The sequence below is a fragment of the Corapipo altera genome, unplaced genomic scaffold (assembly GCF_003945725.1).
Source record: "Corapipo altera isolate COAL_440 unplaced genomic scaffold, ASM394572v1 1, whole genome shotgun sequence".
NCBI lineage: Eukaryota > Metazoa > Chordata > Aves > Passeriformes > Pipridae > Corapipo > Corapipo altera.
In genome coordinates, this window is record NW_020884873.1 from 28,055,553 (window position 1) to 28,079,912 (window position 24,360).

At 35.4% G+C, this 24,360-nt stretch overlaps 1 protein-coding gene across 4 annotated transcripts in view; it reads left to right on the top strand.

Moving 5' to 3' along the window:
* Positions 1-24,360, top strand: part of PPP1R12A (protein phosphatase 1 regulatory subunit 12A) — a 113,588-nt gene that overhangs the window by 44,809 nt on the left and 44,419 nt on the right. For all 4 annotated transcript variants that reach the window (XM_027655443.1, XM_027655453.1, XM_027655425.1 and 1 more), the window contains exons 3-6: positions 11,165-11,283; positions 19,612-19,771; positions 21,585-21,729; positions 24,252-24,326. In XM_027655443.1, coding sequence (XP_027511244.1) covers positions 11,165-11,283; positions 19,612-19,771; positions 21,585-21,729; positions 24,252-24,326 — 499 coding nt within the window. The remainder of the gene's footprint in view (positions 1-11,164; positions 11,284-19,611; positions 19,772-21,584; positions 21,730-24,251; positions 24,327-24,360) is intronic.

The following is a 24,360-nucleotide window of genomic DNA, read 5'->3' on the forward strand; positions in this document are numbered from 1 at the left end:
GAATGTTCTTTGACGATAAGTGAGAGTGTTGGTGTCAGAAAGTGTTTCAGAGCAGTTGTTTTTAATCCATTTCTCTCGAAGTTTTAATCACTTTATCACCTGAAGCCGTTTCTTACTCACTGGTGATTTTTAATCTCAACTCTTTTAATCTAAATCTTTAGGATTAAACACTTTAATCCTAAAGAGCAAAACATTATTTAGGCAGAGCAGGCCTATAAAAATGCTGGGGATGGCTTCTGTTCCTTCAGCTTTGTTCCCAGTTATGGTTGTAAATAACTGAAGTGATATTATTAATGATACATTCAGAAATGGATCTTCGAAGGATAATCAAAAATTTGGATTTGTGAATGGCAAGGTGAAGTTTGTGGTTTGATATAAACCACATGGAAAGTGATTATGCAAGCTGGTATGGGGTTTGGTCTGATAGAGGTGCTGCAAGGTGAATGAGTGGTTTTGTCAGGATTCAAGACGTTTCTTTAAATGACACTAGGAAATGTTAACTGGAGGAGTAGAATTAAAAGGAAAAAGAACCAAATGTGAAACTTGATACAACCCATTCAGAAAATGAGGACTTCAGAAGGATGTGTTATAAAACAAGCCATGTGACAAAATAAAAGCAGGGAAAGAAGATTTATTCCCAGCCAGAGAAAAACAGCTCTTCTAGAAGAATGACGGACTCTTACAAGTTGATACTGATAAAGACGCAGTGTTTGTTTTGAGAGCTGTGAAAAGGTCACTGCAGGCTTTGGAAGATTGTTTCAGGTAATTAATTTCCATCTGCTGCCTTCTTTCTGGAAGAATAGTTTGGGAAAAACCATTAATGGGAGAGAAAATATACCAGTATGGTAGTCATCTGTGTAGTGTCCCCTCCCCGCCAGTCAAAAGTGTGATGCTTGTTCTTTATTGGCAACATAAAAGTTTCTCCTTCTCCAAGCTTGTGTTGGATATCTGCAAGGATAAAGCTAAATTCTGTTAGATAAAATAATGGAGAAACTTGGAGAAGATCAGTGAGCTAATATCAGTTGGCATTTTTTTTTCTGAGGAGGTACTGGGGCTGTGTACTGTTACCAGCATGTTTTTGCCTCATATATGTACATCCTGTGAATAGTGAAATACTAATGAAGTTGTTATGGTTGATGGTAAGATTCCCTTTTTAAAATCATGTCACTATGTGGTAGAATTTACTCTTTTCTTCTGTGTAGCTGTGATCTGATGTGTGGATAAAACCCACTTGACAGCAATACACAGTAAGATCTAGTTGATGGGTTAGAGGAAACTATAGGACCCAACAGATTTGTTGCCTGTTTGTTCAGCTGAGTGTAGGAGACCTGGTCGCTGTAGAATGCACAAAGGCAGTGTGTGCTCTCTAGCTGCTTTCTATCAGATTGGGTTACTGTGTGCATGTCTACTTGTGACCGTAAATATTGTTTAGTAAGTATATTGTGTTTCTGTTCTTCTAAGGTTAAATGTACTAGAATTTAAGTCCAGAGATATGTTCCTCAGGGACATATGACTTAACGGAAAGTATCTTTTTTGTCTTAATGTGATTTAGCAGTTCACTGGATCTACGGAAAAGTCAAGGAACTGATGTCCAGTGTAAAGCTCAGAGCACTGAAAAAGAATTTGAAAGTGCAGCTCATGTCTCAAAAAACCATCCTGCTTTGAGAAGTCATGTACATAGGAAAGATCTTACTTATCATAAAACATTGGTTTTATTGGTATTCTGAGAACAATTTAGAATAAATACCTTACCTCTGAATTCTGAAGTAGAATATGATACATATGGAAGAGAAGACATACATAAGAGTGATAGATATGGAAATCTGGGAGCTTGGATAGACTCCCAAGAAATGTAACACTCAGTTCCTTCCTGGCTGGTGTCTTGTGGCCCATTGCCACAGATAAACTCCTATTTTCTAGGTATGACTGGAACATGAGAGAACAGCTCTAGATACATGAGCAACCAAGTTTTGAATTGCACAAATGCTTGGTGAGTATGGCATACTGTCACATGTGAGTGCCTCATCAACTAATTCAAAATTACTGTTTGAGAGAGAGGTGAATCTATGGAATTGTTAGTGCCGTTGACTGTTGAATGTAGTATTTATTCAGTTATCTGGTATAAAAATAAGTTAATTCACAGTAAAGTTGGTTTTGAATATTGATTTTTAGGAGAAAACAAGGATGTGGTATAGATTGTCACTCCTATGCATCTCAGTTTTTACTTTCTTTCAGCTTTTACTTGAGTGGTTTTCTTTGTTGTGAGTTTGACCCTATTCGGGCACATAGAGCAGACTTTCTAATGACTCTAAAGCAATTTATGACCTATTTGTCCTTTCTTAAAGCCGTGTCTCTTGTTGGCTATCCTAAACTGCGTCATTTCATTGCAAATGATCCTAATCTGTGTGTATTTTTCTAGTGTTATCCCTGACTGAGGCAGCATAAAAGCTGTTTGAATTCTTCTGAAATGCGTGTAAATAAATGTGGTATCTCTAAACATATAGTGCTGCTGTGCATTGATGAGAGTGAGTTATTTGGATACGATTCAGATACTAAGACACAGAAGTGTGGGGGTTTTCAATAACAGCAGATATGACAGAAAAAAAGTAGAAAAAAAGGAATTATTTGAAACCTCTTTATTACAGATGAGGTACTGCTTATCAAATTTTAATAAAGAGTAGGAATTTCTTTTGGAAGAAATGTGATTTCAAGGAAAATTAAAGTGGACTGGACATGTGACAACTGCTATGAAGTGCAGATTGTTGATATCTAACTAGTGGTCGTACCAAGTTCAGTACTACTGAGCGATGCTAAAAGCTTCACCGTGGTAGTAATGTTGCCTTGTAGAGAGATATGCTCACTATATTATTACATAATATAATTACAAAGAAGGTAAGTTCTGTGATGTAGTAGTTATGTATACACTAATACCTATTTAGCACAATAAAAGAATTTATCTTGGTTTAAATTTTTCTGATATAAATGCCAACAAACGGCTGTAAACTTGTTAAGTCCATACTCATAACTTCCACAGAAATAGGAATCAACAATTACAAATTGTTATTTGTGGTGCTAATATACCCAAATTTAGCAATTCTACTTTTGGCACAAGGCAGGAGGGATGATGAGCTACTGGTGCGATCACCTCTTGTTAGTGGAGAATTAACTGAGGAAGGTGGGCAGCAGCATAGTTTTCCCTCTTTCTCCTCCTTTTCTGTCTCCATGCTGCAGTTACCTCTTCTTTTCAATTAGTGTAACAAAACCAAGCGTTCCAAGCACAGAGAGTGTTGTGAACTGGAGTTACTGTACGCACTCTGTAGCTGCAACGAGATATTTTTCAAACTCAACCTTCATTTTTGCACAATAGGGTGCAAACTTTAAAGGAGAGAACACTTGTTCACAAAGTGAAATTAACATCTGATATGCACTTTAAAAATGCTTTTTGTTTTGCTTTGTATCATTCCTGCCTAAGTTTTTGCCTGGTATTCATCCTGGCATTGCCAGGCTCAAGTTCTGTCTTTTTTTTTTTCTTGTCTTTCTTTTGTGTGCAGGTTTACACCATATGTTTCCCTATATGGCTTTCTTCACGTTTTCTACTTTTGCTTTCCTCACTCTCTGTTTACTTTCACCTGCACATTGCTCTGCCACCTCTCATATGTCTTTCCTCTGTATGGATATGGCAAAATATGAAGGCTTAGTTGCTTTTCAGATGCTACAAGTAAGAATTTTTCCTGTTCCATCTTTACAACATTAATGTTTAGGTGGCCACCTACGTACAAATATTTCTAGAGTTTATTGCTGGCTTTTTTCAGAGACACAAGAGGACTAAGACTAACCAGATACTGTTATCTACACTGTTTCTTTTATGCTCCTGCATACCAAGGAGGAAGACAGATCTCATTCTAGTTACTGTGCTTCCTTGGGCATAGAAGTTGTAGTGGAGGGTAGGTACAACCTCCTATGTACAGACCTCAGTGATGTGTTGGTATGCTATGAAATGTTGGCTTCATAATCATAAATATGTTTTTCATACAGGTATAGTATTTAGAATTGACAGTGCTGTTTACATAGGAAGATATTTTTTGGTTTTTTACTACTTTGATAGCTTTGGGAATAGTTGACAATTTTGAAGCAAAGATGTGTTTCTGCCCAGGATGCCTTTCATAACAGCTTCATGAGGGAAGATCAGAAGCTGGACTTGATGGTATCTGAAAGAGATACTGCATATTGAAGGACATAAAGTCTTTGCAAACTAGTTAATAGTTTAGAAAAAAGGCACATGCTGAAATTCGGATTATACTCGTGAAAATAGAAAATGTCCCTTTGCATTTGCTCAGAATCATTTGGCCATTTTTTTTCTCAACTATTCTTTGTTATTCTTTTTTTAAACATCTCTAGCTATCTGAAATTGTCAGGTTTTGTGTTCTGCAAGAGGAAATCATAAATTTACCTCAGGTCTTTTGCTGATATCAACTGTCCTTTATTTCAGGATAAATAATTGTCTAGTTATGCCAAATAACCCTAATTAGTCTTATTTAACTTGGTGTTTTGCATAGTTGCTGGCTTGATACTGCTCATGGTGGGAGCATTCCTATTTAGAAGGTGCTGCAGCATTTTTTTTTCGAGAGAGAGAGTTATGAGTGAAAATCTTCTGGACTTTGTAAAGCATCATAACCTTAAAAGTGCCTGAGTTTTCTCATGATTTGATTTTAATTTAAATGCCATTGTAGAAGCCCATCTTCCCGTGTCAGTCTCTATTCAGTTGTAAATGTTCAGAGGCAGAAGGTTGAGGCACAGCAGTAGCTGACAGCGTGGGATGGCATTTTGCAGAGTGCCTAAATAAGGCACCCCTATGAGTTTGACTTAATTGTTTTTCACGTCATTTAATTCGTTCTACTTCGGTCATAAAATCATGCAGGAGAAAGGATTCTTGGCCCAACTGAATTTCTACAGTTTTGATTCTGATACTGAATGTGGATGATTTCCTTTTGTAAATCATAAATTCAGGAAAAAAGACAACTGCAGGAATATTTCAGCTGTGGAGAAAGGAGGTCGAGGGAAATGATCTGTCAGTTTTCTCAGAAGGGGGTGAGGAGATTCCCCGTTGTGCAGAGCAAGGGTGCTGTGCGAGGTGCCCCTGCCCAGGCAAGCAGGACTCCTCACCTTGCAAGACCTGCCAGCTGCCTGCCCCATGGAGCACACATTTTAACACTCTTCACCAGGTGATTACAGGGGTTACAACATATATGGCCAAAACAGTGAAGTTGTGATTTTTTTATCATTACGTTTATATGGGCTTTGAATTATGTGTTTAAAAGCGATTGTAACAGTGTGAGAGTGAATGAAGGAGTCTTTGAGGGATAGCTGGACACTGGCTGTTCACTCCTATTCAGCCAACTGAACATTTTCCTTGAAACTTGCCTGCTGATGCAGGGCATATGTGTACTGTGTACCACAGCAGAATTTAGCGTAGTGTTATGCTAATGCTACTGGATTTGCTTCAGGTTTATATTATTCAAGACATTCAAGAAAAATAAAAAGACTAGTCCTTTCTTCAATATCTTATTTTGAGAAGTACATCTTAATGCAAAAATCACAAAGAAACTATAATTCTGTCTCTCAATATGTTGTATATGTAGGTAGGTATACCTTTGCTTACCTGGCCTTTAAGTGTTATTTTTGCTGCAGGTTAAAAAACAAAAAAACCGAAACCAACAAACCGGGACTCAAAACAAAACCACTTTTGAGAAAGACAAAGTAGCATGAGCTTGAGGTAGCATTTCTACTTCTGTTTGACTTAATAACAACATTGTTAGGAATTCGGATTGAAAGTGAAACTCTTCTACAGTTAGAAAATATTTAAAGAAACATTTAGGAAAAAATTCTTTACATAGAGGGTTATCAGGCATTGGAACGGCCTACCCAGAGAGGTGGTGGATTCACCATCCCTGGAGGTTTTTTTAAAAAGAGATTGGACGTGGCCCTTAGTGCCATGATATAGTAATTGGAGTTGGATCAGGGGTTGGACTTGATGATCTTGGAGGTCTTTTCCAACCCAATCTATTCTATGATTCTATGATTTACAGACACTTAAACCAATAGGAGGTCTGAAAAGGGTCAGGTTTTACAGTTTTAGTGTATCTTTGACTTTAAAAAAAATTGGAAATAGCAATATGAAAATTTTATGGTTTTTATTTGATAAATATCTCCTGAAGTTGATTGTTTGGCCAGATATATTAGATATATTTTTATAAGTTATTTGAGGGATTTACAAAGGTGTACTTTTAAAAGTCTATTGATACTTTATATTGAAAAAAAATGAAGAGTGAAACAATTCTGAAAGACATTTTAAAAGAAGGCAATTTAAATTCATATTCCAAAGATGTTAGAGTTTTTAATTTGTTTTTACATCCTGTGGACTGTGCACCGAATTTTTTACATTGTTGGTTTCTTCAGATGAGGGCTTGCACAGCTGCATGAACACAGTGACACTTTCTGTCTCTGGCTCCCTATTATTATTCAGTAAAGAGACTCTTGGAATTAATTTGAACTCCACCATCTATGGATTTTTTTAAAACCAGCTGGGTTTAGCTGAAGTGGCTAATTAGTTAGAAGTTCTTGGCAGATCAGTTGTGCTCATAGTTGGTGCCTCCACTTGCAATTAGGCCATGTTTACTGGGAAGACCACATTGGACATGCTTATTTCAATATTTTTTAGGAGGGTCCCTGTCATCAGATTTTAGGAATCAGGGACTGCTCTCCGGTCTTCTGACCAGTCTGAAGGGGCCGCTTGTTTGCCCAGTGAGATCAGCAGGCAGTTTGTAATGAACTGAATCAATTCAGCAAATACTTCTCTCCCTTCCCTGGGCTTACCACCCTTCTGGTGACCTTCAGGTTCAGCGAATACTTAAAGTTAATTATATCCCTAATGACTTTGCAAACTTGTTCCCAGATGTTGTGAAATGAGCCAAGGTTCGACTGTAAACATATGTCCCTCTTTCTGGTGCTGTGATAAATAATATGAAAATGTTATCTGCAGTGTATCTTGTCTGCAGCTGACAATTTTTAGTAAATCCAAGTTTGAGCATCTCTAGATTCTTAAGTTCTAAATTCACAGGTAAGACTCAACTTCGTATATAAAGTGTTTTCAGAGAGAGGTGTTTTCGTCTGTTTACTTTGTGTCTATATATGCATTTTGTTAATAGATATAAACACAAAAATCAGCTATAAGGGGTTTGGGGTTTTTTTTAAATTCAGAATGCAGGCCACGTTGCTAGTTAAAATTTTAAACTTCTAGTTCCTGAGTTTGGTTTTCGTGTGGGATATTTGAATTTTTACAGTAATCTCAGAGGTTTGTTATTTATTGTCTCAGATATACTGAGATTCCAACCCTCTATGGATGACACTGAAATGTATTTTTCATAAAAGGATGGGAGAGAATCTCGGTTTCATAGTAATTCTAGAAAATAAATGTTTCTTTTTTTCCCCAGGTTGTTAGTTTCAGTCCTCAGTAGCTATTGAGGAATATACAGCAGTGATTCCTAAAACAAAAATTTCAACTAGAAATATTTTTGCCTTCATAAAAATATAAATATGGAAAGCAAACTTGTTCTTTCAGTCTTACTGAGACTGCATAGTGCTTGTCATGGAAATATCAGGGGTTAAGTATCAGGAATGATTTTATTTTCTTTTCCTGCTTTTGTCTTTCCTAGTATTCCTGGGATACTTGCAGTTCTCTATACTTAGACCACAAGAGCATCTAAAAGTGGTACCTTTAACTTCTGTGTTAACACTTTAATGTTTTAGCTCCAAAAAAAACCATGGCATGAATCAAGTTACTGTTTCCTTCTTATCTGTTTAGATTTAGAATGAGCACCTACCAGTGTATTATATAGATTGTTATTCTTGTGTAACTGTCTTATGAACGTGGCCATTTTTCAACAAGTGAATTTCAGAAGATACAAATTTAAGTGGTACACCAAAAGTATTAGTAGGTGATGGTGGAAATCTTAATTTGTTTTTACTTTTTCACTGCATCCACGTTTGCGAAAAACACCTTTTTCTAGATGTGGTATCAAAAGAGATGGTTCTGGACTTTCTGTTACACAGCTTCGGTTTCCTTTTCATTGCATACATGTAGCTCTGTCAATTAAGTATCGGCTGAGGAAATGAAGTTATATTATTTTTACATACTTTAGAAAGATGAAATTTCAAGATGAAGGTAACACCTACTTAAAAAAGGTAAAATACAAGCAATTGTTTCTGTACATTGTTTGGGGTTTTTTCCCAAAAGATAGAAGAGTTTTAAAATATGCATACATACCTACACACAATAATGCGCTGTTGCGGTTGAAGATTTTGGTGTTACGGTACCAGAATAACTGAAATGTCAAATACACTCATAAGTTACACTGTAAGTTTTAATTAACATTTAGATTGAAATACAATTCATTCAAAAAATAATTTATTTACATAAAACCCAAAATCTTCTGATTTTTAGGATTATTTTGGTACTAGCTTCTGCTCAGTTATGCCTTGCAAACTCAGGGCATCATTCACTTGGTCATATTTACCAAGTCCGTTTCATTTCTGTATGTGATGCAGAACTAAGTTATCTGCACACCTGCAGTGATTGCTCTCCTTTCCATTGGTAGTGCTAGGTTTCCTAATAAAAGCTTCTATGCTGTAGGTACCAGGTTGACTTCATACACTGTCTGAACCCTGTCATTGCTTTGCTGAAACTACTTCTACTGTAAATAAAGATAAACAAATGCATATGGGGTAATCTGGATGATGTTGGAAGTAGAAAAAAATGTAGATTTCATTACCAGGCTTAAAAGGTGTCTTTAAAATCATTGGATTTTGAATAGTTTGATTTGTCATGAGTAATGCTCTTTCATTTAATTTAGTTGAGGGGGTCACTGTTAATTTTTTGAGAGGGATAGCAGAGGAGAGGCCGAGTTGGAGTGTGTGAAGGAACGATTGTTAAGGACAAACGATTGTTAAGGACAGTTAACACTTCTTCGGTGAGTAGTGTGCTGCCTTTCATCTTTGTTCTGTTTCTTCCATCCCTTTAAATCCCGTGGACTCTGGGCATTTTCACTCATCCTTCTTTCGCTGACCCAGGAAAACCAAAGCCCTGTAAGCGCCTGCAAAAGGAAAATCAGATAACTCTACTTCTCCAACCTTACTAATCTCCCTAGCTCTGCTGATCTGATGTTGATCTGTAAGCAGCTTCATTTTTGGAGTCTACTTTAAAGGAGTAATTGATCATGAAGTTGTCCGTGTATAGAAATAATTACTTTCTGAAATGCTATGCTAGCTTTTTGTTAATTCCCTACATTTTCTTATGCATTCTTTCTTTTATCATGTCTATAAGTTGTTGGCTCAGTTGACCAAATACAACTGCTTCAATGAGATATGTATTTCCTTACAGAAGTAGTTTTCTGCTAGAGGTATTATGTGGAAACAGGTAAAAATCAGGTTTTATAAACATCACTTTTTCCCTGTCTGTATTAGAACATACACGTTGAAAGAACATGACTATTCACTTGGATTTGTTTAAAAAAGGTAATTTTGTCAGTGGTTGGCTTTGTTTTGACCTTGTAAGAAAGTTGTTTTCCCCACTGCTGTTTCTGCCTGTTTAGCAGACACCTGCATAGCAATTACCTGATCTGTGACCTGGAGGGTGTTTCACTTTTGAAACAACACAACTGGTATTGTTGAGAAATATTGTTACACTGTATTAATTTTTCATTCCCGCAGAAGTTAAATTTTGTAACTGGAGAGAGGTAAGAGTTACAGCACTGCACTCTTGTAAGAGGAATAGTATAAAACCGGCACCACATACCAGCATCAAAGTTGTTGGTGGCGACTGATGATGCATATCCCAAGAGATATGGTTACATTTCTGGGAATTAATTTTCATTTTGTAATCTGTTCATTCTTACCTCTGCTTAAAGTAATTACGGAGGTTTAATAACATGTACTATTTAAGTCATACAGTAAAAAATAGAAATATATGAAAGTACTTGATTCTGAGTTATTGAATAAAGATAAGGAAAATGTAACTGATTCTGGATCTAGGACCATAATTAATTGGGAAAAGTTAAGCATCAATTAAGTACTTCAAGTAATTTGTATTAGTGTTGAATAAATTTTGTGATTGTCTCTTGTGTAATTTGGAATTCTGTAATACTGAAAGTAAAAAAGCACTCTTCATTTCATCCACAAATGGATGAGTAATTCTTCAGTATTTCCTGATTTTTTTTTCTCAAATATATGGAAAATATAGATTAAGCTCTGCAAAGCAGGAGGTATGTTTGCATATGGAGGAAGTATGTTTTTTGCTTATGTTGACTCCTATCATGGCTCAAAGTATTTAATTTGTTAGGGAAGTGGAAATATTAAGTTGCAAGACTGATCTGTATTGATGTTTTAATTGTTTATTAAGCTGTACGTTCTCAATAACTTCAATAGGCCAATGGTTTAATACAATTAAGTAATATAATTCTTGTATGAATTATTGTTGGAATTGATCCATTTGACTTCATTGGAAATTCAGAATTTTGGATTGTTGACTTCTGAGGCAGCAGCACATTAAATAAGAAAACATAGAGAGAGGTTGGAATGTGTAAAGTACTGCTTGCTTTCTCCCCCTTGCCTCCTTCCCCACCAAAAGCTGACCTTACAAATACTTAGGAGAAGAGGTGGTTCTGTTTTTATTAACTTCATGAAGCTGCCTAAGAGATCAGAAGTCATCATTCTGATAAAGTATAGAAACCTCCTGCCACTGAATTTGTGAGCTCTAGGATAAGTGACTAAATAAGAGGAGGTCATGGGAATTGGTGGTTCCACCTCTGTTTACCTTGTGTTCACTTTTGTTCATAATCCAACCATTTTGTTATTTCAGTTCTTCCAAGTATGTATTAAACATGTCAGGAGACAAACTGAAGACCAGAGGGCTATTTGTATTAATAGTTGTTATCTTGAAAAGACATACAGGTATTCAGGGGTTGTAGACAGTCACAAGGGGTTTTACTTACACCTAATATAATTGTTTCTATTAATTGTGTGTGTGCATATGATATGCTAGTGGCTGCTAATTTTTTTGCATCAGCTTTGCTATGTTATTTACAGGTTTTATTTCTTTGTCTATTGGCAGGTATTTAATTAGTCAAGGAGCACATGTAGGAGCTGTAAATAGTGAAGGAGACACTCCATTAGATATTGCTGAAGAAGAGGCAATGGAGGAGCTGCTTCAGAATGAAGTAAATAGACAAGGTAATTTTGAAAATGGAAGGATGGTTGTGTTTACTGGGCATTAAATATATTTTTGAAAACTTAAGCTAAATTGGAACTTATAAAGTCAGTTTATTTGCTGAAGAGAATTATTGATACAGTGTATAGTGTTTAAACTGTCTTTAAGTGTTTTTGCTCAGCCCAGCCTCTTGTGAAGAAAGAGGTCAAGTATTGAACCCAGGTGGTCAGTGGATTCCTGAATTCATTTAACTCAGCCAGAATGTAGGTGTCATTCAGATGCTATGGATGGTATTCAGTGCATCTGGGACATGGACTTCTATATCCCAGCTTCAGACTAGGTCTAAAGAGATTCCTGCCTTGGAGAAAAGAGAAATAGGCAGGCAGTTTTAGGATGAGGTCCTAATGCACTCCCACGGTTACAAAGGTAACTGTTTCAGTTGACTACAAGAAAGCCTGGAATAACTAAAACAAGAATAAACAACTATCCCGTATGCCATAAATTAACCTTTGTGTCTTGTTCTGACCTTTTTAATGCCTTTCTACAGTGACAAATATCTAAAACTACTCCTTGGGATAAGGAGTCTTAGACTGCAATTACCTTAGGCCTGAGAACCTGTCATGAGCTTTTAAGTTCCTCCTGGGGTTTTTTTGTGTGTTCTTCTGAAAACAGTATACAGGTGAACATTCATATAAAACTTAAAGGAGAGATATCAAGTTTTGACATTATTGTTTAATAACATATACCATTATTGTTTAATAACATTTATGCACCTTGCTCCTAGAAAATGGCTAGTACTGGCAGTAGTGTCTTTACAAGAGAAACTGGACTTTGAAAAAGCATACTGATTTATTTTTCCCTGCTTTTTTCCCCTCTCCTTACACTGCTGTATTCCATATTCCAATCCTCAAACGGGTTTTTCAGTGAAAGGTCTTGGAAAATTTCTGGGTTTTCTGCTCCACAGAGAAAAGAATATTCAGTTGTTGTTGACTGACCATTCCTGAGTCTGATAGAATTGTGCTGCTATCCCAGAACTTCGAGTACAAGAACTAGGGTGCTGTGGTCTGAGTTACATATTGAAGGGAGATGACATTCAGAGTGAAGATGGAGCCTTTGAAGGGGGTGTACTAGGGGGCTGCATCTCCATAACTTCTAAACCTCTGCCTGCCTCTTAAAAGGCTTCTTCCTGCTTGAAGATGGTCCTTCTTTTATAATGTTGAGTTTCCGTGTCTAAAGACAGATTTACATAATTTAACAGCAAACTAGTAATTGCTTTAGGCTTTGCCCTGATTTAATTTGTGTGCTTAAACCCATTTAATGCCCAAAGCAAATGGTAAAAAGAAACTGGAAGACATGATATGTGAAATAAGAGATACCTACTAATACACAGAAGTAGACAATAGGCTTTGATTCAATTAATTGATAGTGTTAACAGAAATTTGATTAGCAGTTTTTATACTTAACACACAAAGAACATCAGATTAGATAGTTGCAAGTATTTTTTTTGTCTCTATTATAATTTCTCCATTTTAATTACTTGTTCTCTTTTCTAACAGTATTGTCAATCTTTGCTCAAGAGTTGTTTCTGGAATGTGCCTCAGACTAGATTCTTTAAGGTTCTTTTTTAAATGTTTGACTTCACTGATGTGCAATACTAATTGACTGCAATAGCTGTTTGTAAAATTGGAATTATTTGGGGAACCAACTTTTCCAAAATCTCTTTTATATTTTGTTGCTTTTTTAAAAAGAAATTATTTGTTATATTGGATTTTACATACATTTTTACAATGCATATATTCAACATTACACAGTAATGTTTAGTCTTTTGCAAGTTTATTTTAATTATTTTGAACATCCCAATTGTAACGTTAACATTTGCAACCTAAACTAAATGCCACAAATCACTGAAAATTTCAGTGAGATTTATGTATTTCGTAGTTAAATGTGCTATAAACTGTCTGCTGTACTGTCTTTAAAAATCTGAGAAGAAGGTACATGTTCCCACACTGTAGCTATTAGCTTCTAAAGTAATAATTTAGGTTGGTTTAAAATCCTAAATTTCACTTGCTATGGAAAACCTATTTTCCAGGCATTCCTCTGACATTTTTGTCAGTTGGTTTGCTTGCTTGTTTCACAGAAACAAGGAAGAAGGCATGCAGTATCCCTCCTTCTGAATTTGTGTCTGAAGCTATAAGAACTCAGGGCTTTTACCTGCAGAGATGAAATCAGAGGAAATATTTCATGATTGTGCATGAGAATAGAATAGAAAGGGTATGAATCTGGATGTGAACTTGTGTATATCTTACTAAATCATGAGACAGTTGTCTCAGCAATAAGGTTTTAATTATGTGCTTTTGGTGGCATCCTTAACTTGAATGTAAACTTAATATTAAATACAAAATGATTATTCAGTCATTACAATGATCACTTATAGAAGTACCTAATTGTGTATATGTTGTGGCTAGAGAAGTTCAGAGCTTAAATAGGAACTTAATTGTTTCTCCTAATGTGGAATTAACAGTGATGCATTGTCACAGTTTCATCTTTGACCATACTTGTAGCAGAATATAATTATTCCTCTAGCAGTGGGATAATTCCTATTCCTTCCATATAATGCACTCTTTCGTATCATATAAAGCAATGCCAGTTTTGATAATGCAAGTTACCAGTGAGGTCTGTGGAACGGTCAGTCTGGCTCATATTATGGGTAATGGAAGATCATCCTATTTATTTTGAAAATAAATAAACCTGGGTGCCAAAATATCCTACATCTGCATAGGTAAAACATGCAGTGTGAAAAGTAAGTTGACATTTTCTGTAACATTTTTACCTTCCAACCTTTTCATGTGTTTATTCCTACATGAATTAGTTTCATTTTTGTGTTGCATTGTTAATGCTGCAAGTATGGCTCCCTACCTACTGGCAGTCAGAGTTGCTTGGTGGCAAAAGATTGCCTGGAAAGATCAGTCAGGTTCATTTCAGATCATATCATTTCAGATATGTTTAACTGATGACATCTGATGTTTGTTTCTGTTAGAAATCTGAGGAAACCCACTGTGTTAGATCACCCTTTTTACTACTTTTGCAGGCCTTCTTTCTTTGTAGGAAAAGTACAAACAAACCCTTCCAGTTGCGCAGCTATTCAGTGTGCAAACTGATCAGTGGTGCACTGATGTACAGATGGCCAAATTTTTGCAGGTAATTGCAAAAATTGTATTTTAAAGACATGTCTTACTACAGGACAAAATGTGGGAGCCTCTGAAGACACTAAATTCACAAAAAGTAAATCACAGAATACAATACAGTTAATTTCTATGTGACATAACAGGCTTAATGAAAGGAAGGATCTGCAATGTTTGCTCATCCTATTTTAGTATTCAGACTCCAGAATCAGATCTGACTAGAGAGAAGATGGTCAGTGATCCAAAATGATCTTGTTGTTTTACAAGTTCTGTTTTTGTAAAGAGCATTGGATGTGAAAGAAGAGAGCTTTTCTAGTATTATTATCCAGTGTCTGTTTTTCTTCAGTCATGCTGATCTCCGTATGTGACACCTCTAAATTGCACGAAGGGTTGGGTGCATTTTCATGTGTCCTCTTGTGTTCTGCTGGGCGAATAACATGACTGTTGATACAATGAACTCTGCAGTGATTGTAAACTAATGAAATAGATATCCTGTAACTAAAGCCGTACCACCCTGATAGTAAGGAAAACATTTTTTTACCTTAATCTTCAAAGGGGAATTATTGGCTTAATTATTTTTTAAACTAAAAACCTAGTTTAGTTTTATATTTTATGAGAAGATACCTTACATGCTTAGGTAAGATATAAAGGTTTTTTGATACCAACACTTCACAGAAAGCAAAATCAGGTTTTTTGTGGAAATTATTCTAAATAATGCTGAACAGCTATTCCTTTTTCACTCCATGTGGTTTAACTGATTTGTGTGTTATTAAAAAACCCTTCTTTTAGAACTTGTTGTTTCTGCTTATGGCTGATGCCTTTACCATTGGCCGATCCCATGTATGTAGGTGCCACTGCAATCCTCAAAATGCTTTAGCTTTATCAAAAATATTATTTAGTCTTTCAAAGTGATCTCTTATGTTTCTACTCTACAGTGTTTCAACACAGAGTTGTGGAAGTTATCTTCTGCCAGTAGTGTAAACTTTTCATTTGCACTGGTGAAAACCAGCAGACTTGAAAGAGATGTGGCTTTAGTCTTGGCCAGCCCTGGCCAATTTTAAATGTCGTCTCTCCTGGGGTCTTCAGTAGGGTTTAACTATAATGGTTTGAAGGTATTTTTTTTTAGCTGTTTATCATCAGATGTCCTCTTAAAATTATTTTTAACTGCTTAAGGAGTTATTTTGAATTATAGGAAACATTCTCAGGAGGTGAGTTAGTAGGGAGAGGTGATGTGAGGTGAATCAGGAGTTCATCATACACCGTGGTAGCTATTTATTCAATAACTCGAAGTCAATCGCTACTTTTGTTTCAAGGAAAGAAGCACATGTTCCCTATTCTTAATTATAAGTAATGTAACAGGACTCTCTCAGAATTATTGCTTAACTCAGCTCTATTTATGTGGATAAAATGTGAACTATTACATTTTTATATAAACATTCACTTCATGAAGTAAAAAGTGGGTTGATCTTCCCTGCAGTATCTGTAAAACATGCCTTTATATGGCTGAGTTGTCCTGAAACAATGATTCAGCAGTTAAACTTATGCTGAATTTCATTAAATGCTCACTGAATGGCACACTGTTTTCAAACCTGTTGAGTAACACTTGTTGATCAGAAAAAAAAGTGAAAACATTTAGTAATAAATTATTAATGATTTAAGAAGTTGTTAGGCTGCCAGAGAGGTTAATCGGACTGGTGGTGTGAGCGAGTGCTGTGGCGGAGGCTGAGCTGGGAGGCAGCGCATTGCCATCTATGGGCCGTAGGGAGAAAGGGTTGGAAACCTATGATGAAGCGTTTTCTTTTCCCTTGGTATTTTAATGGAGTCTGGAAAACAACAGGAAAGAGAAAGCCCGTACAAGGTATAATAAGGGCTGTTTGCATTCTGTTTTCTGTAGTTAATAATGGGAATTTTATTTAGCGTATCTCAGAGCACACAGCTCTTTTTCTATGACACAAAGTTCAATTCCCATTTTCATGCCAGTTATTAATGTGGAATGTTTTATTTAGATTGGCAAGATTGTGGTACTTTCTTCTGTTGAAATATGACCAGAAAATTACTGTCTTGTCAAATAATGTATTGATGCAGCCATTACTTCTCTGCAACCATTATAGCTTGTTTGGGCTTTGTTTGTGATACTGATAGAAGTCAATATTCAGTATTAGTTGCTTTTTCTACAGAAGCATTACTATTTTGACATAAATCCCTGAGTCTGCAGGCGTATCTGGAAAGTGTGCTTAGACATGACCCATTGGAATCTCAAGATCAGGGTTTGGAAGGAGTTTTTTCTCTGTTCTACCTTTATACAAAATTGCCTCAAAACAACTAGACATGTAGATGGACAGTTTTACACTGATAGGAATTTGCATCGTGTTCTTCAGGTGGAAAAGGTTACTCATGCTGATAAGGATTCGCAGTTGGACTTCGGGCATGCAAAAGGGAATGGACATAAATATGACGAACAGAGGATGAGATATAAACTATTTATTAGCACAGTAGTGTTTTGCAGGCCACACTGATATGTAAATAACTGCAGTCTAGAGCATTATTGTCCCAGGATCTGCTGATTTGCACTGCTGTGTCATTCTGAAAGACAAGCAGATGCCAAGGCCCAGGAAGTTACAGTTTGCAGTAATTCACACTTCAATATGTAGGAGCCTTCTGGAGGAATGAGAATACAGGATTATCAGTGCATTATTGATTCAGAGTTCCTGGTCCTCATTCTTCATATTGGTCATAAAATTTTTTAGCTTTTTCCTCTGCTGAGTGCTTCTTGTATATCTTCCTGCATCTTGCAGACTCAGCTTCCAGATTATGGTTCTTCATGAGTTTCTGATAAAATGTAATTCTGTTAGTTTTTATTAAATTGTCAAGAATAAAATAATTTTTTTAGTCAATTAAGCAAATGAGTCTAGGAGTTTGGTCAGCTGCTTAGAACACTGAATGTTTAACCTGCTTCAATTATTTTATGATACTTTGTAAAATTTTATCTTTTGGTTGTCCTTAGAATAAAGTTTTACCAGATTTACTTAGTTAAGAGACTCTTTTCTGCAACTGATCTTTCTTTGTGTTCTGCATTTGTTTGTTTGTTTGTTTCAGTTTCTTGGCTTTTGGGAGGTGATTTTTTTTGTTATTTTAGGGGGGGATTTTGTAGTTTTGTGGGTTTTGTTTTTTCTGTTCACATATTTGTATATTCCTACATTTCAGGAAATTTTGATATAGGCATATTGTTTTCAAGAGTTTGGCTGCTCTATAGTTGGGGAATTGCAGCAACTATGGAATACAAATTCATACATAACATAACAGATATATCACTGCTATCCACTGCCTTAAGGGTGTTTCAGCAATGCCCATATAATTGCTTTCAGTTTATCTGTTCACTGCTTTGACTTTCTAGTTGCCAGTGGATTGATAAGAACTTGATGAATCTGTTTTATTATAATCTGTTTTATCACATTTTACACAGTAGAATGATGCTTTGCATTACATAGAATCTTCTCTCTATTATCTGTGTGTTTTCATTTTGTGATACTAATAATTTCTTTAATGATGACCACTTTGCTGAGTACCTCAGTTTCTGCTGCACGTCTAAATGGGCAACAGTCAAGTTGGATTTCATTTGGTTTCCATCCTCTGGGGATTCATTCATCCTGTAAAAGATTAGTAGCTTGCAGTTCCTTTGAAGACATTAGAGCTTGAAATTGCCATTCATTATAAAGACTGTGAAAATTAATCAAAATTATTAATTATTTGGAGTAGTTTTGAAAAGAGATGTTCTAGCTTTGCATACTCTTGTTTGGGGTCTGCTTGACATTGTGCTTTTACTAGTTGGACAGTTAGGAGAGCTATGTGATAGAAACAAGTGTGCTAGAGAAAAATAGTTTGGGGAGAGATGAAGTTTTGGTGGGAAATACTGAAAGAATGTAGAATTAGATCTGAGTCAAGGAGCATCTATCTTTTAAGTATTTTGAATGTTTGATTTAATAGGCTATATGGGCTGTTGTTGAGCAGATCAGTACCTGTTTCTAGATATGTTTTTATTATGTCCAAGTTAATGATTTGCTCTACAAGAAATTAGAAGTCCAGAAGACAGAAGAACAGTATACATCTCCCAATTCCGTGCATACCAGCGTCTAAGATTAGAGAAATCATCCAAATAAAATTGTTTTGCTGAAGGTTGGCCCACTGATTTTTCTGTTAAAGGTCAACTCAGATACAGTTTGTAATCTTGATGATCACAGTTACTGAAACACTTCTCCTTACAAGTTGTCACCATTCAGGTATCACAGATAGAACATAGTTCTCTTCAAGACCCCTTTCCTGCTATGTTCCTAGGATTACTCCATGTAGTAGTAATTAAAAAATCTTTACAAATATATGTTTGCTTTGCCCATTCAGGGTCTGTAATTTATTTTCATCTGTTTCACACAATGTATATACTTGTTGATGTTATGATGTTGGACTGCCTTTCTCCCTTTTCATCAGTGTGTGATAATTTTTTGTGAGACATACTGTAAAAAGTTTTCAGTGATTTTGGTTTTTTTACTTAAGCTATGAAGTGACATATCCAAAGGGTTGGCTGTTTGAGTATAAGGTTTATGATTCACCGTGATAGAAGACAAACAAGAAATGCTGTAGAAAGTATAGAACATACACCTCCATCTTGTCATCAGTGTTGAAAAGTGAGGCTGTTTCTCTTCCCATAGATAGCTCTTTGTAAAACAATTTTAGTTGTTTTCTACTTTGTACAGATACATCAACTTATATGTATATATAAGACTTATATTTTAGTGCTTAGTTAAAATAGAATTTTCCTCTTTTTTTAACAGGTCAGTTCAGTGGTTATTACTGTGATGGTAGACATTCTTAAAATGGAAGAACCAGTTTTAGTAGATTGATTTTTACAGTTATTTTTTATTTATAAACCCTTTTGTTAAAAAATGCATTATGCATGCAAACTGTCGTATAACACTGGGTGTTTCTATAACCTGTTAGGGTTCATCTTCAAAAAGATATTCATCTCTAACTCCAAACATTATTCATATTGTTTAGTGGTTATTTTTTTGTATCATCTAAACATGGCATAAGATTTGTTACATAATTAAAATGAAGTATTTGAACTAAAATATTTTGTGTCCTCTCTTACCCTATTCCCCTCCCTATCTGAATTAGGAGTTGATATAGAATCAGCTCGAAAAGAAGAAGAAAGAATAATGCTAAGAGATGCAAGACAGTGGCTCAACAGTGGCCATATAAATGATGTCAGGCATGCAAAATCTGGTGGTACAGCACTTCATGTAGCTGCTGCTAAGGGCTATACAGAAGTCTTAAAGTAAGTGTGGTTTAAATGGAAACTTCATATTTTCTCATCTTGATGTTATGCTGCTTGGAATTGATAGAATTGGAGACTTCCAACTTTTAGGAGTTGTATCTTTAAAAAATTAGTCTCTAAACCAATCTTTTCTCAAAGCTTGATTTTATGTTTTCAAACACTCATAAATCATGATGCTGTTAACTTTTATTTTAAATCATTTGAAATATGAATACAGTGTACACATTTAGCCTGAATACTTATTTCAGAGAAGGAAGTTGATAAAAAACTTGTCCTGTTTCTAAAACCAACTATGTAAACAAGCTTAAGACCTTTTTATAATGCCAGTTAGCCTTCCAGTTTGTACATATTTTCAAGACAACATATTTATTTGCAGACTTAAAGCACAGTTTGTAATCCAGACTAAAAGTTTTTACAATTGAAAACTAGTTAATTTTGCATTTTGATATTGGTGAAAATCATGACTCTTGAAAGCTTTCCTGGAAAACTTCAGGCTTGTGGTGTCCCCTAATTGACAGATAGTTTTTCATTAATATAATACCAATCTATACCCCTACAGAAATTTAATTGTTATTTTTCATAAAAACTCTGCTTTATTTCAGTAAAGCATAATTAGTAATACATTGCTTTGCTGTGATTATAGATTTATTTGACTGCTTTACCAGTGCTAGGAGCACTTAGGTATTGTAACATGAATGAAAATGAGCATACATCCTGACTCTGTGAGTATTGCTGCCTTTAAGGTCTGCAGAGCAATTTACTGAATGGGAGTTCTACTTCAGAAAACCCTGATGCTTCAACATGACAAAGAGAAATTATTCTGTTGGAAAAGAGTAATTTTAGTTTTAGAGTAGTATATGTCTGTAAGGGAGTTTTATCTATAATTGTTCCATAGTTTTCTAACTCTCTCAGTTATTGTAGTTTTTTGCAGTCCAGTCCATATACTTTTCCTAGGGGGGGAAAAATATATGGGCAGGCAATTTTTGTGATTACTTCAAATTATCAAAAACGTGTACTTTGTATAGGATGCCAGACTGCAAGACTTTACAGCTAAGCATATGTGAAGGTTGACTTATTGGAGGATACTACTATAAGTATGTTGGCTCTTGAGAAACTGGAGGAATTTTTTGAGAAGAATACTTTGTGGTTATGTGATTTGTAACAATTATGGACAGCGGTACAGAGAGCTGTTAGCCCTTTACATAGAAGTGTTTTTAGGTTAAGTGTCCTTTGTCACTTGGACGCTCACCTCAGAACCATGCTGAATTTGAGTATTGAATGCAGGCTGAATGACAGGTCCTCTATTTGAGGAGCTCTGTTCTCTCTCAGAGACAAATTGAAGCACCTAAACACTGGATTGTTGCAAAAATGCTCATAACAGAAGGAGATGCAAATTTCAAGCAACTAATATTAGAATGGGAGGCGGGTTTAAGAGTTTACTAATAAGAACAAAATTTTTTACGTTTTACAACTCTCTTTTCCTTAAAGGGGCTGTTCTCTATTACTACACGTATAGAGAAAATTATCTAACTTTTTTCTATTGCTAATAGAAGCAATGCTTTGAAGAGAAAGTGAATAGAGAAGGAAATGGAAAAGACTATTTTTCCTGATTTTTCCTTATAAATATATACCCACTGAACAATGAAAAGGCAAATGTTTCTGTGAGAAGTGAAAATCAATTGTCAATAGCCCAACCAAAATATCTATGATGAAAAAGGAGAAGAATATTATCATAGAATAATTTCATGATTTTTATGACAATTTATTTATCTCTGTCAGCAGTGTCAAGATCTGTTTCTTTTAATTTCTTTAGGCTTTTAATACAGGCTCACTATGATGTAAATATTAAAGATTACGATGGCTGGACACCACTTCATGCTGCTGCTCACTGGGGTAAAGAAGAAGCATGTCGCATTTTAGTGGAAAACCTATGTGATATGGAGGCTGTCAACAAAGTGGTAGGATTTTTATGTAATCCTTGTCAAGATACAAAGTTCTGGTCTCTAAAGTGACTTTAGAAGCCAGGGTAAGAAAAGTGATGATAAACTGCTGTTTACTGTACGTGGAGCTTTATATAATGCATGTTTTGTCAAAACAGCATGTTTGTGTTCAAAACTAAATTCTCTGATTGTCTAAATTAATTTCTAGGCAGACATGATGCTTAGTTCTATATTAAATGGTCCATGCAATCTTTCACGTGGAAATTCAAAATCGAAAGAGTTTGTTGGCATTTCAGTGATTCAAAATTAGTGACTTGATGGATTGCATACAGGCTTTCATTTGATCTCTGAAGATGATGATGCCTTTGGGTAGTGTTTGAACTCTTAAAATAAGCTTGTGCTGCTATACTGAAGAGTTACCACTATATTATGCTCATTTGGGTGTGCTGGAAGAAACTTTTAGGCTTCTCTGGACTCACTAGACATAATTTAAATGCTTCCTAAGCTGTATTTCCTAGACTTCTATGCCTGTGTAGCTTGCTGGCTTTGCAAGATCTTGCTCCCAATAAGTACAAATACATTCATGATTCACACAGGCATCAGAAGGATCCAAACCTTTTCATTCAACTGTGTAAGTGCTGAACTCTCATTCTTTTCTTTGCAGTGTATTCTGATCTGCTTCCAGTTTCTGTCACTACTATATATGTAAATTACCTGCCATCGTAAGATGGATTCTTCATTGAATTTTTTCATAAACTTTTAAAAATAAATTAGGAAAATAATGCAGATGCAGACCATGAATTAGCAAATATTTACTCTATGTAAGGGTAAAATTACTGCTGCTTAACATTTTTAGACTTCGTTGAATTTTTATTCCTTACAAATGGAGGATACTTATAATAAAATTAGTGAATTCTGAAATTAAATTCCAGACAGCTTCAACTCTTTCTGTATAATGCTTACAGAACTTAAAAATGTCAGCTACATAATTGTATTTTGTATCAGGTAGTCAGACGCAGATGTAATTAATCAAAACCAGTTTTTCATATTATGTGTTAGACTTTTTACTGGGACTGTGACAATGCGGATATAATACGCTAGAGAGCACTTTCATAAAAGTATGTTCAACTCCACCTAGGCAAGAATAAGAAATAAGGAGTCACAGAAATATATCAGCTGGTTTTTTTTGCTATATGGGCTTGTCTCTGAAAGCTAGGAAAGATTTGCCTGTTGTGTTCTTAAGTAAGCTAGTAAGCATTTTTGGTTTTGGAGATAAGAAGATTGAAAACTCCTCTGGATTTGGTTTCAGTTGTATGTGCTTAGCACCTTGGAGAACTCAGCCTTTATTGTTTAGGCACTTCAGGTATCAGTTGTTGTAGATTTGGGTTTAAATGTAACCTTCCAACTACAACATTTTTTTGTAAAGTGACTCTTTGTGGTCCAGGTAGGTCTAACTCCCACTTAACAGCTACCTAAAAATAGAAGACCACTTTAAAAACTGTAATTATAATGCAAGTATAAACCTGAGATAACAGTTCAAATGTCAAGCTCTTTTGGGTAAGCCTTGTTGAAAAGTGCACATGCTTCTGTATGGTCAGAAGCTTTATGGATGTGAAAATTAGTGGTTTCCTGTCTAACCGGTTAAGATAGCCTTCACAGTGTAATTAGGAATATATTTACCTTTAGTTAACATTTTGAGAAACTGAAATAAGTGCAAATAGGAACACCTTTCATTGTTTTTATAAGCTACTGTGACTGCATTTAAATGACAGCTCTGTCTTTATTGCTGGTTATTGTACAGAAGAACTTACTAGACTGATCTTGTCATGATCTTCCCAACATCTCATGAAATCCACCCATTATGTTGATGCAGCTGCATATATACCAGTGGGTCTAGGAATTTGCCTGGATTCCAGCCTTCAAGTTCATAGCCCATGGAAGTCATACACTAAAATAAAAACAAGTGGTTGTAGCAGATCTTCTCTAAAATGGAATGTCAATTATAAAATAGAGTTTTGCTGTAAAGTGTGAAAACATGACTACTTAAATTTAGTATAGCTTGTTTAAATATTATAATCTTTAAAAAATCAATCTGTGGTTGATGTGGTAGTCTACGATGAGAAGGATACTGAACTGCTCAGGATCCATCCGTACAGCTGCCACTGGGAGCAGTTGTTTGTTTGGAGCTAATATTGTGAGAATTATATTCATCAATCTACTTTTCTTTTCCTTCATAGTGGGTTTTTGTTCACTTCAAAGGACAGGAAAATGTTGTTGTTATGTCTTTATCACTTAAAAAATGTGTTTACTCATCAGGTATAGATGGTTTTGTTTCAGTTACCCCCCAAAAAAGTAATATTGCAAAATTGTTTTCAAATACTGACAGACTAACGGTTTGCAATAGAGCTTGACTTATATTTTTCAATTTCTCTCTCTGAATGTGCTCCTTTACCTGCATCATCATATGAGAAGACATTGTAGTCTGTTGTATTTAAATTCTCTTGCACAATTACGATGTTTTACTTCTTCCCCTTCTCCAGGGTCAAACAGCGTTTGATGTAGCAGATGAAGATATTCTAGGATATTTAGAAGAATTGCAAAAGAAGCAGAATCTGGTAGGCCTTGTGCATATATATATATATATAATAG